We start from the raw sequence: 13,966 nt of genomic DNA on the forward strand, positions 1-13,966 counted from the left end.
TATGAGCAGTGAAAAATAAATCAATTTGCTGTGTATTTATCTATCCTGGAAGGAGAAAATCAACCTGTGCAGTTTGTCTGGGAATGCCCCGTGCTGCTGTGCAACCCCGTGACCCCATGGTACCCTAATACAGGTCATTAGGGGAACGCAGCACTGCTGCATGTCCATCCCGAAAGCAGAGATCGTGTGCCCTCACCGTACTGAGCATGTTTGTAAAAACACACAATTTTACAGTTAGAATCTGATTTAGTTTGACCTTTAGTCATTAGGCTTGTAAGTGGATGACCTATTTAAAACTCTTATTATGAAATGCACAACTCCATGGGACGCTGAACTTTGCCCAGGAATTGAATCCCAGTTTTAACCACAACATTGTGTAATGGCTGTACACACCTTTTAGTAGGTAGTGTTGTTTTTTCAGTGGCACCAACTTTTGCTGGAATTAGTAAATAAGCTATCTGCTGACAGATCCGCCCTACATTATGGTTTTACAAAGAAAAGGTACTGTTGCACGTCCATGCTAGGGCTCCTGTGAACATGGTGTCATAGTTGCAGTTACTGTGCCAATGTTTTTTCCCTGCCAACATCCTAATGCCTATAAAACATTGCTTCATAAACATTTTTTAAAAGTCTCTTGAGTATTTATATATTTGGAGGGAACAAAACCGTGTAGACAGTATGTCCAGTTTTTCTCTTTCATTTTCTACTAATATTTTATCCTTTTAGAATGTCTCTCAAAAGCCGATCTTGGTTCCTTATTTTTTCCCAGGCCTGGAGCTTGTCTCTTGAGGATTAATTTTTTTAACAACCAAAACACTCAACCTCCAAGTTCTTTAACACTTTCTCTGGTTGACTTTTAATAAAACCTCTGGTTACCTGCTGTCACTTACTCAACTTGTTGAAATTTTCTAATACAAGTAGGATTTTAACTCAATTAGACTCCGCATAACCCCTTTTTTAATCCAGGATGGTGGTTAGAGCTTTCTGCGACCGAAATACTGTTTTACGAGCATCCCTTTTACATGATGATTTCTGCTCATGGGTTGTTGTTTTGATTTATCTTTTTCCTCCAGAGGCCTGATTGCATTCCTGTAAGTGAATACAGGCAATACTCAATTGTTACCTGTTTATTCATTGTATTGGGAAACATTCAGAAGGTGGAGAAGGTGTCTTCTGCTAAACAAAACATTAATACTTAAACACATTTCTTTTCACATGACTGAGTCTGTTAAAGCTCTGTAGTGTTATGGCACGGTGAGAGACAAGGCTTCCTACAATCAGCAAGTCAAGGTCCTTCATATTTGAGTTATCTAAGTCAGACCAGAGAAGGTTTATCCAGATGGTGGATTTTCTCCAAGATTTTATAGTTTCACAGAAGCATGTAGGGATTGTGCCCAGAATTCAAACTACGCCCCTGTGCAGTTTGTACTCATTCAAAGTCAAACCCTGAGTGTTACGTCCATATGCGTGTAACGTTGGCATAATTTTCCCTAAGTGTTCTGCACAAGGATTTTTCTCTTTCGGGTAATGTTAGCACTTTGAAGAGTGTAAAGTCTTGGAAAGAATTCAATTCTCACTTTGCTTGGTGATGCCATGCTGCCTGTCATCAGTTATGTTGACTTTTGTTGCTTTACACAGCTTCAGCTATAGTTTAAACAGGATCTTGGGTGTGTATTGTGTAACTGCAGCTTTTTTTTAAATGGAAAATGACATAACTTGAATATTTTTGGGGTTTTAAGTACACATAAGGCAAGAATGGATAATAGGACCACACTTTTCAAATACTGTGGATTGTTTTGAACCTAATGTTTCATTCCTGTTTAAAGTGGAATATCATCTCAAACCAAAATGTTATTTAGTATTATTTGTTTATTTTAGCTGTTTTATTAGGAGTTCCATTATTAGTGCAAGAGAAACCTGTGTTGATGCTGCTGTAGAGTCTGTTATATTAGGATGTGCCAGCAAATGAATCAGTGTTATGGAAACAAGAAGCAGACATGTAAGGACTAGTTTTCTGGCTATTTCTTTTCAGGAAATTTGCCTGCTACTTTCGGTTAATTTGTTTCCTAACTCATTATTTTTAGAGAACTCATACAAATTAGACCTATTTAACTCAAAAACAAAACAAAACAAAACAAAAACTGTTACTGACTTGATTTTTTTGGTGGCCTCTGAAGCCCCTTTTCCACCTAAATGCATAACAAATCTTGTGGTTTTGCTTGTCTTCCCGGAGAGTTACCCCAGGCTACATACCATGACTCAAAGGGGATGCTGAGGGTTTCTTATGTTATTCTTTTTCTTAAATATTATTACAGAATTGTGGTTAGTGTAGGTGTATTTTTGGGGGTGGGAGGACAGGGGGAAATCTTTTTTTTTTTTTTTTTTTTTTTTTTTGTGACTAGCTAATATGTCTTAATTCCAAAATCACTCATTCTAGTATAACTAAGCTTGTAATAAAGCACGAGTTGAACTTTCTAAGCTTGGTTCAAACTTTTCACTGATGAACACCTACATTCCCTGTTTGCAGTTGTGTAAGTTGGGTCGGCATCAGTCCCTAATTGTGTGAAGATAGATTTGGTGTGGCCCAAAGACAGAAGGTTGTTTAACAAGGGATCTTCATATTTGGCCGTCACAAGTCATGTAGTTAAAAAGAAAAAAATAAGTACTTCTTGGTATAATAATCCATTACTCATTACTATTGTAGATCCAGATTTTGAAATGCTAATAAAAAGTTCAAAGAATGTGGACTTGAATTCTTTTTCCAGCCCACATGGACAGTTAACAACCATATTGAAAGGATTGCATAAGTACTGCTGATTATAGCTCAGATCAGCGGGACAGCCGTAAAGGCACTATTAAGTATTTTATTGCTAATTTGACCTAACAAGGCAAAAACATTGATTATTGTTATCCAGATACTTTCTGGGAAGTTCAGAACTGTTCTTAAAACACAGGGAAGACTCTGCTGAACAGTATGTAACAGTTCTGTCAAACTAAATCTTGGGCTTTTTATTATCAATGTGTTTATGCTAGGGCCAGGAACTGGATTTACTTTTCATCCCACTTAAGAGTCTGATTGCAGAAACTACTCGAAACGTTTTTTTTTCCACGAGGTATGACGGAGTTGATAAGCTGCTTAAAATAATTGCTTTATTTCAGTTTTGTGCTGGAATATTGTAGTTGAGTGAGGAAGGACTTTGTGCCTCATTTCCATGATGGTTAGAAGGTTCATCTTCCTACAGATTGATAGGTCATTAAAAACTGTGTGATTGTAAGATACTTCAGCCAATCAATGTAAGATCTGAACATTTTCATGTTGTGTTCTTGCCTTTTTCTTAATGTCAGCCTGGGTAGATATAGCAAAATTCAAGAGTGGCTACTGGAAAGTGAGGAAGTCTGGGTTTAATGTGGGAGGACAAACTGATTATGGCTATTTTTAAATAATATGCAAGAACGATGGTGGAGAAGAGGCACAGGAGAAGCCTATCAGCAAATGACTGCAGAATGAGGAGGCATCCAAGCTTGGGAAGAAACTTTCTAATGAGAGGACTCTAAGGAGAACAATGGGATACTCTATCAGCTTATTGTACTGAACAACCCAGGAAATTATCAACTAAATAAGTAATATGTAGTAAAATGTGAACACTCCAGGCAATTAATTACACTTCTGCATGTATATTGGTGAATTTCAAATGGGCTCATTGAGGAGACCAGAGTCAGGTATGAGAAAGGTTGTTAGAAGAGATGGACAAAAGCCCAAGAGGAGGGAGAACCATAATGGAAAGGAAAGGGGATGCAAAAGGTTAAGTTCGTCTTCTTTCTACTGCCAAGAGAGTTTTACTGTGCCGTGATCTTGTTTCATTAACACAATGTGTCCTTTCACTTTCCATATACATTTGTAGCTGATGAAGAATTATTATGCTTTATTACATTTTTTTTATAAACTTATCTTTGCCTAGTTATTTGTTTACTGACTGCAATGCAGGATGAAGAGAGTGTTTTGGGGTATATTTGGAGATAATTGGCTTGGCAGATGCTGACCACAGTTTGAAGTAGATATCTATTTTAGAACCATGTGTCTGCCAAATAGTTCAATTAACTGTCTGAGGTCTGGTGTAAGTTATCTTGATAAGTTGGAAATTTAGATGGTTTATGTCCATCTGAATCAGCTGTTGTTTCAACAACAACAACAACAAAATACAATTGCCAATTCAATTTTTCAATTAAGACAATTTCCCAACTTTGTAGTAATAAGTTAAACGAGTCATGAGAGGTTCTGTATTAGTTTTTTGCTGTTAGTTTTAAAAATAAATAAATGAAGCCACCCCAAAATAGTTTTGGTTCAAATATGGTGAGATTCCAGGTAGTATCCTCTCTCTTCCTGACTTTCTCTTCCTGCTCATTTTTTACTTAGGAAAGATATTTTTGTCTCAATGCTGTGATACAGTTGAAGATTGAAGGTACTTGCCAGTCTCTCCAACTGCCAAAAAATAGGAAACCTTCAAAATGAACGCGTCCAATGAACATTTCAGCAGTGGGAGGAAGAGAACTGAGGACAGGAATTAATATTGCAATTTATCTTCCTTTAACAATAAATATTTGTACAATCTCTTGATAGTTAAAATCATGTAAAAGCTTACCTACATATGAAAGAAATTCAGGTTTTCTTATTGTTCGTGAACAACTCATAAAAGCAGGGAACAAACCATAAAGATACATCTAATATCATGTATGAAGTTTGTATTGTTTTTAAAAGAAGTAGGAAGAAAAATTTACCATAAAGATCTTTTTTAGATGAATAGTATGCACTCACTATTCTTTGTGTGTGTGCACGTGCATTCAATAGCAATGAAAACAAGATCAAATTTATTATTTGATAGGTTGTTTCCATCATTGGTATTCACAACTGTGTGATCACACAATCACATATGCATCTTCTACCTGCCAAAACTGAGGTTGGCTTCAAAGTCCACAGCACTGAATTTACTTTTAAGATGCCATTACTTGTTTTGAAGGTGCCTTTCAAAGCATCTTCTGTTGAGATACTTGTTCAGGTGGTAGTCAATATCCTGGTAGGAAAGGAGGACTCCTTTCTTTGTGTCACGCTGATAGTAAAAGAATGTAAGACACTGATATCCCAAGAGAGGGAATGATTCCAAAGCTAGTTGGAGTTAATGGAGGGACCTTGAAGCAGTAAAATGGTTATTTAAAAAATAAATCCTTTTTCTATAACACACCCCTAATACAAAGAAAAGGGGCGAGGGTGGGGGTGGCAGAATGTATACAGCAACTACTTTAAAGGTTGTGTGCTCTCCTGGGTGCAGAAAAACTGAGTTGGAATAGGGGAACAGAGTCCATTAAAAATCAGAATTAAAGCATTTAGTCCCAAACACTTGAAAAGCTCTGAGATACACCCAGGAAAAGTCCATGGTTATTGATAAAAGTAATGCACTGGTTTTGCATCAGTTTATTTTTTCTGAAGCTCAGTATGCTGTTACACTGCGGAAGAACAAATCCGTTGATACAAGCACTAAGATAAAGGTGTCTGTATAGTCCCCAGAAATCCCCACTAACTTGGAAGATGGAAAATTACGTAAAACCTATTCATAATTTGCTGCCTTTATGGAAGAATTACTGAGAAATAGTGTTTCAATGAAGAAAAAAATGTTGACAGACAAATAAACATCATATCAGTGAGCTAACGAGTGTTACCAAATAGTATTGATTACTAAAAATGCCTACAGAATTGTCATTAATGAAAAGTTAGCCCTTCTTCCAGAACTTCCAAATACAGTTGGACTGGGACAAGATGATCAAGAAGCAATTCTTTAAGTGTTTTAAAGTGTTACAAAGTCAAGACACTAAGAAAGCCAACAGAACAGAACTCATACACAGCTTCTACAAAGATGTTTAATGTTTTTTGTTAAATTGTTGCCCTTTACCATTTCTTACCGTGCTAACGATACATTCCTATTTGCTGCTTCTTAGTATAGAATCCTTTTTTTGCTGATAGTATTTTTTTTTTATTCTTTCAGGAATTTTATGAACATACAAAAACGCTTTGGCAAGACGAAGGTGTGAAAGCCTGCTATGAGAGGTCTAATGAATATCAGCTGATTGACTGTGCACAGTAGTAAGTATCGTTTCTATTCTGCTGTATGCTGACAGTGGTATTGGATGTTAATAACAGTGGTTTGGATAGTCCTGATGCTTAGTTTTCCATGCCTTGGAAAAGAAGAGGGTACACTATGGAATGAGTCGCTGTTAATCAGCCATTCAGAGGTGGGGAAAGGTGCGTTCAGTTAGACAATAATATTGGTATTGGAAACCTCACCGATACTTTCAGGTGGTCCTAGCACAGGCTGACAGCAAATTTCCCACTTCTTCCTCTTACACCAGTTCCTTTCTAAATGACAGTCAACTTCAGATACTGAGCAAGTTTTAATAAGTTGGAAACTAGATGGTGTGAAACGTGCCCATGTTTGCAGCTTTTGGGTTTAGTGCAGTTTATTTGTCTGAAAACAAAGAGAGGGCAGCAACAATCACAGGCAGCAGCCTGTGATCAGTCACCAAGATTTCTGCTTGTGTACCTTCTGCACATATCAGAGAATGATTCATTCCCCTCTGCTATTTATACTGCTGTGATAATTAGTATTGTCATGAGAGAGACTGCTGCATGTTTGCAGTTATTTATCACATATCGCAATAAGGTATGGTTCTGATTTATTTTTTTTTATTGCAAGATGTTTGTGGTAATTGTGACAATTGGTACTTTCATTATGTAGGCTCAAGAATTGTAGGACTTCAAATTTGGAATATTAATGGTTAAGACTGCTCTTTATTAGTTTAGACTCTGTTTCTTCTGGAGAAGCTGAAATAAGTTTTAATGGTCAAGGAAGTGCAAGCTTCTCATTTCGCATAATGGAGGACTGTGGTTTGTCTGCCTACTGCTGAGTCTCATAGAGAACGTTTGATGAAATAAAATTTGTAAGGTTCTTTTTGTAGTTGTTTGTTTAGATAGACTTAAAGGTAAATCAACAATTAGCTCTGTTTGAAAAGAGACCAAGGAGATGATTTTACTATGACTTGCACAGCTCCAGGTCTCTCGAAGGCTCTTTGAAGTTTTGCCATTGTTTCTAGTGTTTGATGTGCAGCGATGTCTTGCATTAGGTGACTAATGTTTGATCATTCGGCATGGATCTTTTTGCAAGTTCAGTTGCTACAAAACAAAAAAAAAAATTCTGGCAATTGTCCGCTAAATTCTGTCTTTTATAGCATAAAGCTGATAGAAACTGTTAAAAATAGTTTTGTTTCTGATGGTGTTTGGTTATCTGTTAGTGTTTCTGTCTAGTGCTTGTTAGTAGTCATTTTCTGTGACTGGAAGGCACAAGTATTGCAGAGCACTATGGTTTCTTTTGTGTGTTGCTCTTTTTTTGGAAGAGGATGAAATTTTGTTCTGCTGTGATTGTACAGAAGAAAGCTAAAATTGCTATCCTCCCTGATTGCTGGACATTGACTTTTTCATGGGTCAGCAAGAGGAATGGCCTTTCTGATGGTTTTACCGTCCTGCTCCATCTAGTGGAACACTGAATTTTACATCATGGGCTGCGGAACCAAAAATAAACCTTATACATTGCCGACAAATTACTGATTTTTTTCTGAGATACCATCGCTGTCTCCTAAAAATAGACCATGGTTCTTATATGTTCAGTTTGGTTGTAAAGTGTATGGCAGTTTCCTTATGGAAGAACCTTTCTAACTGTTAGTACTGGCAGTTCTTGTCCTTTCTGGCACTTTTGATCGTGCCCTGGTATTGTTTTTAATAACAGAATATGCAAGTCAGGAGCTCTTAAATGGCAAAATGTTTGCGTGGAAATCTGACATGATTGATACTTCAAAATTAACCTAGTGAGCACATTCTAAAAAAATGCAGCAGAGGCAGAACACAAAATGCTGCTGAGGTTTTCAAGTAAAGATTTTTAATTTTAACGTGCAAGCTGCTCTCATTAGAGCTAACAGGAATTAAAAGAGAAAGTTGAGCACACTGAAGTGTTGGAGATGTCAGCTCTTTCAGAGAGGAGTCCTGCGTCCTAAACATTTTTCACTTTTGAAGATCCGTGTTTAAAACAAGAAAAGCTTACTTAAAATGGTAAGCAGAAAAGTGTCTTTTGTCTTTCAAGACCAGTTCAGCTTCAAAAAAAAAAAAAAATCCTTTCTTGCTATTAAAAGTTGAATAAATTGTTAAGTATTAATGGAGTCTTAGTTTGGAGAACTGCTTTAAAATTCTAAACAGTGTTTTTTTATTGCTGTTTTTAATTTTTTTATTCCTTTTTTTTTTTTTTTTTTTTTAAGTGTGGGTTGCTTGGTGTAAAGCTTGCCTTGCTATGGAGTCATTTCACATTCTGCATTTAAAAAAAAAATATCACTCTTGTGATTTATACGGTTATATATAGGAAGCTTTGCAAAGTCCACTGCAAATAGTTTGTTCCAAACGTACAAATTAATTTTATCCCTTTTAGGATAGTAAAGAGTGCATATTGCACAGGGCTTTGGTTGGCTTTCAGGAATGTTAATATCAAAATGAAATTCATTTCTGCTTCTGCCAAACTGGAATGAAATATATGCAAAGCTTCTTTAGGGCTATGTGAGCGTTTCGGGGCTGGTTTCTGTCATCCATCGGCAGGGAAGAGCCGTGGCAGGGCTGGTGGTGTTCCCTGTTCGGCCAGGCTGCAGCACCTGTGTCCCTTCTGGCAGCTTTTGGGAAATGGCCCCAAAGTCCCCTCGCTCCTCTCGCTTCCATCTTTGTTAATGGTGCAGTAGTCAGGTACCGAGTGCTGGGGAGAGGTGTGAGGATTGACCCCGCTCCTTCGTGCTTGATGCTGCTGCTTTTACAGTTGTGCTTTTCATGGATAGGAGCTGGCTCTCCTTGTGGGAACTCAGTCCAACATCAGGTCCTCCCAGAGCTAGGGACTTGTTAACCTATGGCACAGCTTCAGGACGTTGAAGCATCTTGAAAAGAAAGATACTGAGGAAATGGAGACTTAAACTCTTGCAGAGCTTGTGCTGAGGAAAGCAAACAAGTTGGGTTGTCAAAAATTCTTGTAGATGAACACAGGAAAAATGCCACTTCGGGCTACTTGTCCTTCCTAGGAGAGTGGGAATGAAGATAATTCTCATCCAAACGTGTTGTAGCTACGTAACACTAACGTAGGTACGAGGAGTCTAGCAGTGGTATCTGTCACCTGTTCCTGAGAAGTACCTTTAAAGGCTGCACTTCTTTGTGCTGACTTGCTGAAGTTTCTCGGTGCCTCCCCAGCAGAAGCTCCCGTTAACCCCGTCTGTGTGCTTCTATCACTGCTCCCCCGAGCTCCTGGCCTCGGCTCAGAGCAGAAGACCTGAGAAAAGCCCCAGGTACCAGCTTCGGGCTTTTCGTTTAATCTCACTGGTGAGCTTCAGAGGTGTAAAGCTGGGAGGCTGGGCCGGTAACCTCATCTGTTGGAGAGCCCTGCTGGTATCCTGCCCTTCCTCCTCAGGCTTACTGACTAAATGGAAGCGTCACTTCAGAGGAGCCCTGTTCGTGTTGAAGGGTAGCTGCCTCTGCTCATCCTGAGCTTTACTGTACTTCCTGCCGGAGCATATTTCACAGTCCTGGGAGAAAAGAAAGGAGGCTCTTTCCCTTTCTTAGCTCCATTTATGAAGTAATTAGTTCCAATTCTGCTTCTAGGACAGCAAGGTCTGGGAGGCTGTCACCAGCTTCTCTCTGTGGAGAATTGTTTTAGCTGTGAGGAGAGGGCAGTACCTGAGAGGAGAGCAGATTTGATTGCTCCCGCATATTTTGGGGATGTATATAGAAGTGAACAAATGTTTTAACTGGAGCGGCCATGTGATACTCCTTTTGGCTAATAATAAACAGAAGAATGCAGAAGTGTCTAGAATATAGAAAATCCCAAATGGCGATGAGTGATTTACCATCCTTCATATTTCTTTCCTGCAGGTGCAGGATTTCATTTTATTCAGAATATACTACTTAAGATTGGGAACCTAAGAGCCGTTTCCACTGTGATGTGCCAAATCCTGCATGTCAAATCTCTGCGTCCTGTCAAGTATAAACACACACGATCTCTTTGAAGTGTAGATGCTGCTAATACTTCTACCTTGGTTTTCGTTTGCGGATCTCTGTTCTTAAAGCCTCACAAATACACTGCAGAGTAGCTGGAATAAGTAGGATCTCTTTCATACAAATGGGTTATTGGTGGCATGAAGGCTTGGAGGATACAAGCACAGTCCTGTAAGTCCAAGTTGATGTCAGTAGCCTCTGGATCAGCTTTGTAGCAAATCAAAAGCAAAGCTTGGGTACCTAAGCCTCCTAGTGTTTTTCTCTAGTCTTGTTACTATTAGGAAGTGCCCACAAATACTTGAATTTTTGTTTTATCTAGCCTTGGCTCAGCTCAGTTCCTTGGCCACCAGTATGATTTTTGCTTCATTTTATGCTCTGCTTTCTCTGCATATCTCCCAGCTGACGCTTCCTGGTTTTGGCTGGGGTGGAAAAGGAAATAATGTGAGAGACAGTATTTGCAGCCCATTTCACACCCTCCGCTATCAGGAAGGGCTGGAAGTAGCATGAGGGAGCCTATTCTCACGCTATTTCCTGCTTGAAAGCCTCACCGTGTTTTCTCCCGCTGCCTGCCATTTCGGGGAAGGAGAAAGCCCGGGGAGGTTGTGGTGTAGGTGCAGTGAGCTGGATTTCTCGAACTTCAGCACCAGCAGAGCCACTCTGATAGCTTGAAACTGTGCCAGGCTGCTCCAGAAGGGCTTTATGAGAAGGATTTTTGAAGATGTTTGTTTTTAAAATACTTATCAAAGAAAGGGGGAGAGTGCAACTCTTAGCTGACTGCTGTGCAGAGCTGCTAAAGGATCAGCAGATGTGGACGTGCTGTTTTCTTAATATCTGCTGTGTTAGGGGTTGTAAATTCTTTATATTTTTATTAGGATTTACGGTGTGTTTCGCTTCTGGGTTCGCTGAGTTATAAGAGCAATTAAGAGCCCCAATCTGAGTACTTAATGATTTTCTTCCTTGTTGATTTCTCTTTGTGATGAAGTTCTTTTCGGAGATCATACAGTAAAGTGCATTTGCTGAAAGTCTCACCTTTTTAAATAGCAGCTGATTTATCAGTGGTACTGTTAGTCTAGTTTCTTATTCATATTATTTATTACTTTTTCTTTCTTTTTGCTTTTTCTAATCAGTGTAATTCTGGCAGAGCAGTTCCTCTTGTCTCCTCCAGGTCTGTGAGCTGTGCTGAGTACTCACATTCAACAGGACAGGAATTTTCCCGGCGTATATTCCTGGCATACACAAGCTTCTTATGGGCATTAGCAATTATATTGTTAAACATTCCTGTGTGGAAGACTAACATTCATGTCTCCTTTTGCTGATTTAAAGCTGATGAGCTTGCCTACTGCTGTGTGAATTCTTTGGCAAGCCAAGGACCAGACCCGGATCACCTCATTTCTTATCCGTGGTCTTAATCATAAAACCACCTTGCTTTTGTTCCAGAGCACTTAGAGATCATTGAATTAGGGCCTTGTCTCTATTCTTCTTTATCCTGAAGTACCAGAGGTTTATGTTTTAAACAAAGCTAAATTTTAGGTAAAAGTAAATAAACCCCGGGTTATATTTTCTCCCCAGTCCATGGGGTCATTAGGTGCACACGGAGGTTGCTGTAGACAACAGGAAGCGCAGTCACTCCTGTGCTTGCATGACTTCACTGAAGTCAGGACCAACAAAATGAGTCCAAATATATAAGTAGCCTGAATTATTCCTAACTACTCCAAGTGTCTGCCCTTTCTTGCTGCCTGTTGGTAGCAGGGATGTGCCTGCTGGCAAGTGCTGTGAAAACCAGATTACCTAAATTTAGCCAATAAATGGATTATGAATCCAACACATGTTCCCACTGTTGTCACAGCTAATCATAAATTCATAATTTCAACCTACACTCAACCCCAGATAAACTTCTCTGTCTCTAAAATAAATTACATCACAGTATGAAGCAAGATAAAACAAAAGGTGTCCTGGAGTAGCTTGCTTGAGTTTTCAGAATTAGGAGCACTCAAATGAAAATGTTAAAGTTAATGAGCCGTAATGGCAGAAAGACCTTTTTACAAGTCCAAAATGTGAGTGGAATAGAAGAGAACAGTTCAGTTCGAAGGGACCTTCAAAGACAATCTAGTCCAGCTGCCTGATTTGTTCAGGGCTAACCAAAAGTTAACCAGGGGCATTGTCCAAATGCCTTGCACACTGACGGACATGGGGCATCAACCACTGTGGAGCCTGGTTCAGTGGTTGACCACCCTCACAATAAAGAAAATTTTTCCTCACGTCCAGTTTAATAAGATAAACCACAGGCATCTGAGGTGTGTGTGAAGACCACCACATCGTTCTGAATTATTTTGAAAGGGAATTACTCTGCTTCGGGAATCTGACTGCTGTCTCCACTTTCACTCCACCACTTTTACCCCCCACACCCATCACGTTCATTCATTTGCCACATTTATTTGTCCATTGTTCCACACATCTGTTAACTTGTCAGTTCCTTTCTGGCTTTTTGCTGCAGATGCAACTTCCTTTCCATGTCTTGTTGGAAATTTTAGGGATTAGCCTTCAGCTGAGGGCAGGGAAGGCCTGATCAGAGACCGGCATGCGATGGCTGGGCCAGAACTCTTTCCTGACCCAGTCCGGCAGCCAGATTGTGGTGCTTTGCCTTCTGTTTTAAGCGTATCACTTGCTCGTGCCTGCAAGAGTTGAGGATAAACCATTCTGCAAGTCTTCATAGATGCCTGATTTCTGAGAAATGAACTTCCATTTCCACTGTGTGCTGCATTTGCTTTCACATGCAAATGGAGCATTTGCTCATGCAACAGCTGTTTCAGTGTTTTAGTAACAGTATTTACTCAGATTAGGCATGCATTTGCTCTAGCATATTTCTAAAACTTTGGCATGGCTTTTAACATTGTATTTTACAAAAATTGTCAGTAAAATAGTAGGCTTTCTCTATGATCTTAAGTAGAAAGCAAAGTTCAAACAAAGAAAGTAAAATTATCTTGAGCTTTTTGAAAGCAAACATCGGATTTTTGTAATAGCTTTCGTTGGTTTGGTTCATTAGTACCTGAACCTTTTAGGCAGTGTGTATCTGATACCTGTCCGTGCTTCTGTTTTGTTCCTGTGGCCCTGCCTCTGCAAGCGTACAGAACCCAATGCAGTGCATTTTTTTGTGGATGAAGGGGAAGAGTCAAAATGCAAACACAAGGAGATGGAATAGAAGCCAAAACCTTCTGTTAGCTGAACTTGTAAGGATTTCTGCATCTTGATGGCAACAGGCTTCCCATTCCTCATCCTTCTCCCATCCTCAAAGTTTTTGTTTTGACATTAATAGTGTGTGAGAGAATATGATAGAAATATGTGGAAAAATGAATCTATTGTCCGCTAAGGCTTTTGGAAGAAATCTTGTGAATATTGTATTGTTCTCTGGTTGATAGGCATAAGTTTGTAATAAAATGAAAATTAGGGAAATACAGTTAACTGTGTAACAGCAAGCACCTTGTTAGTGTATGATTCGTATACCTGTGTATGCCTGAAGCTAAATTCATTTGGGGTTAGTTGTGCAAAATAGTTTAAAAGTTCCCCTCTTGTAAAGTGAGGTTTCTGACTTTTAATCAAGGTGGACTTTGAAATCCTTTTCATATGGTCATTAATTCATAGGCTTTTTGGGGGTTGGGGTCAGATGGTGACGTGTAATGTTGGTGATTATTTGTTACGTTTTGAGGCTTCATAAAGTCCTTTTGCACTTAATTAAAATGACCAATATCATAGAATCACGGAATATCTGAGTTGGAAGGGACCCACAAAGATCGTCGAGTCCAACCGCTGGGACCCCAAAGGACCACCCCCCCAAAAGAAATACAAAAAATC

At 39.1% G+C, this 13,966-nt stretch overlaps 1 protein-coding gene across 3 annotated transcripts in view; it reads left to right on the plus strand.

The window, feature by feature from the left end:
- The window catches only part of GNAS (GNAS complex locus), a 148,098-nt gene that overhangs the window by 103,394 nt on the left and 30,738 nt on the right, over positions 1–13,966 (plus strand). For all 3 annotated transcript variants that reach the window (XM_084296716.1, XM_084296717.1, XM_084296718.1), the window contains one exon: positions 6,036–6,133. In XM_084296716.1, the coding sequence (XP_084152842.1) occupies positions 6,036–6,133 (98 nt within the window). The remainder of the gene's footprint in view (positions 1–6,035; positions 6,134–13,966) is intronic.

This window comes from Netta rufina (assembly GCF_964035555.1).
Source record: "Netta rufina genome assembly, chromosome: 16".
Lineage (NCBI taxonomy): Eukaryota > Metazoa > Chordata > Aves > Anseriformes > Anatidae > Netta > Netta rufina.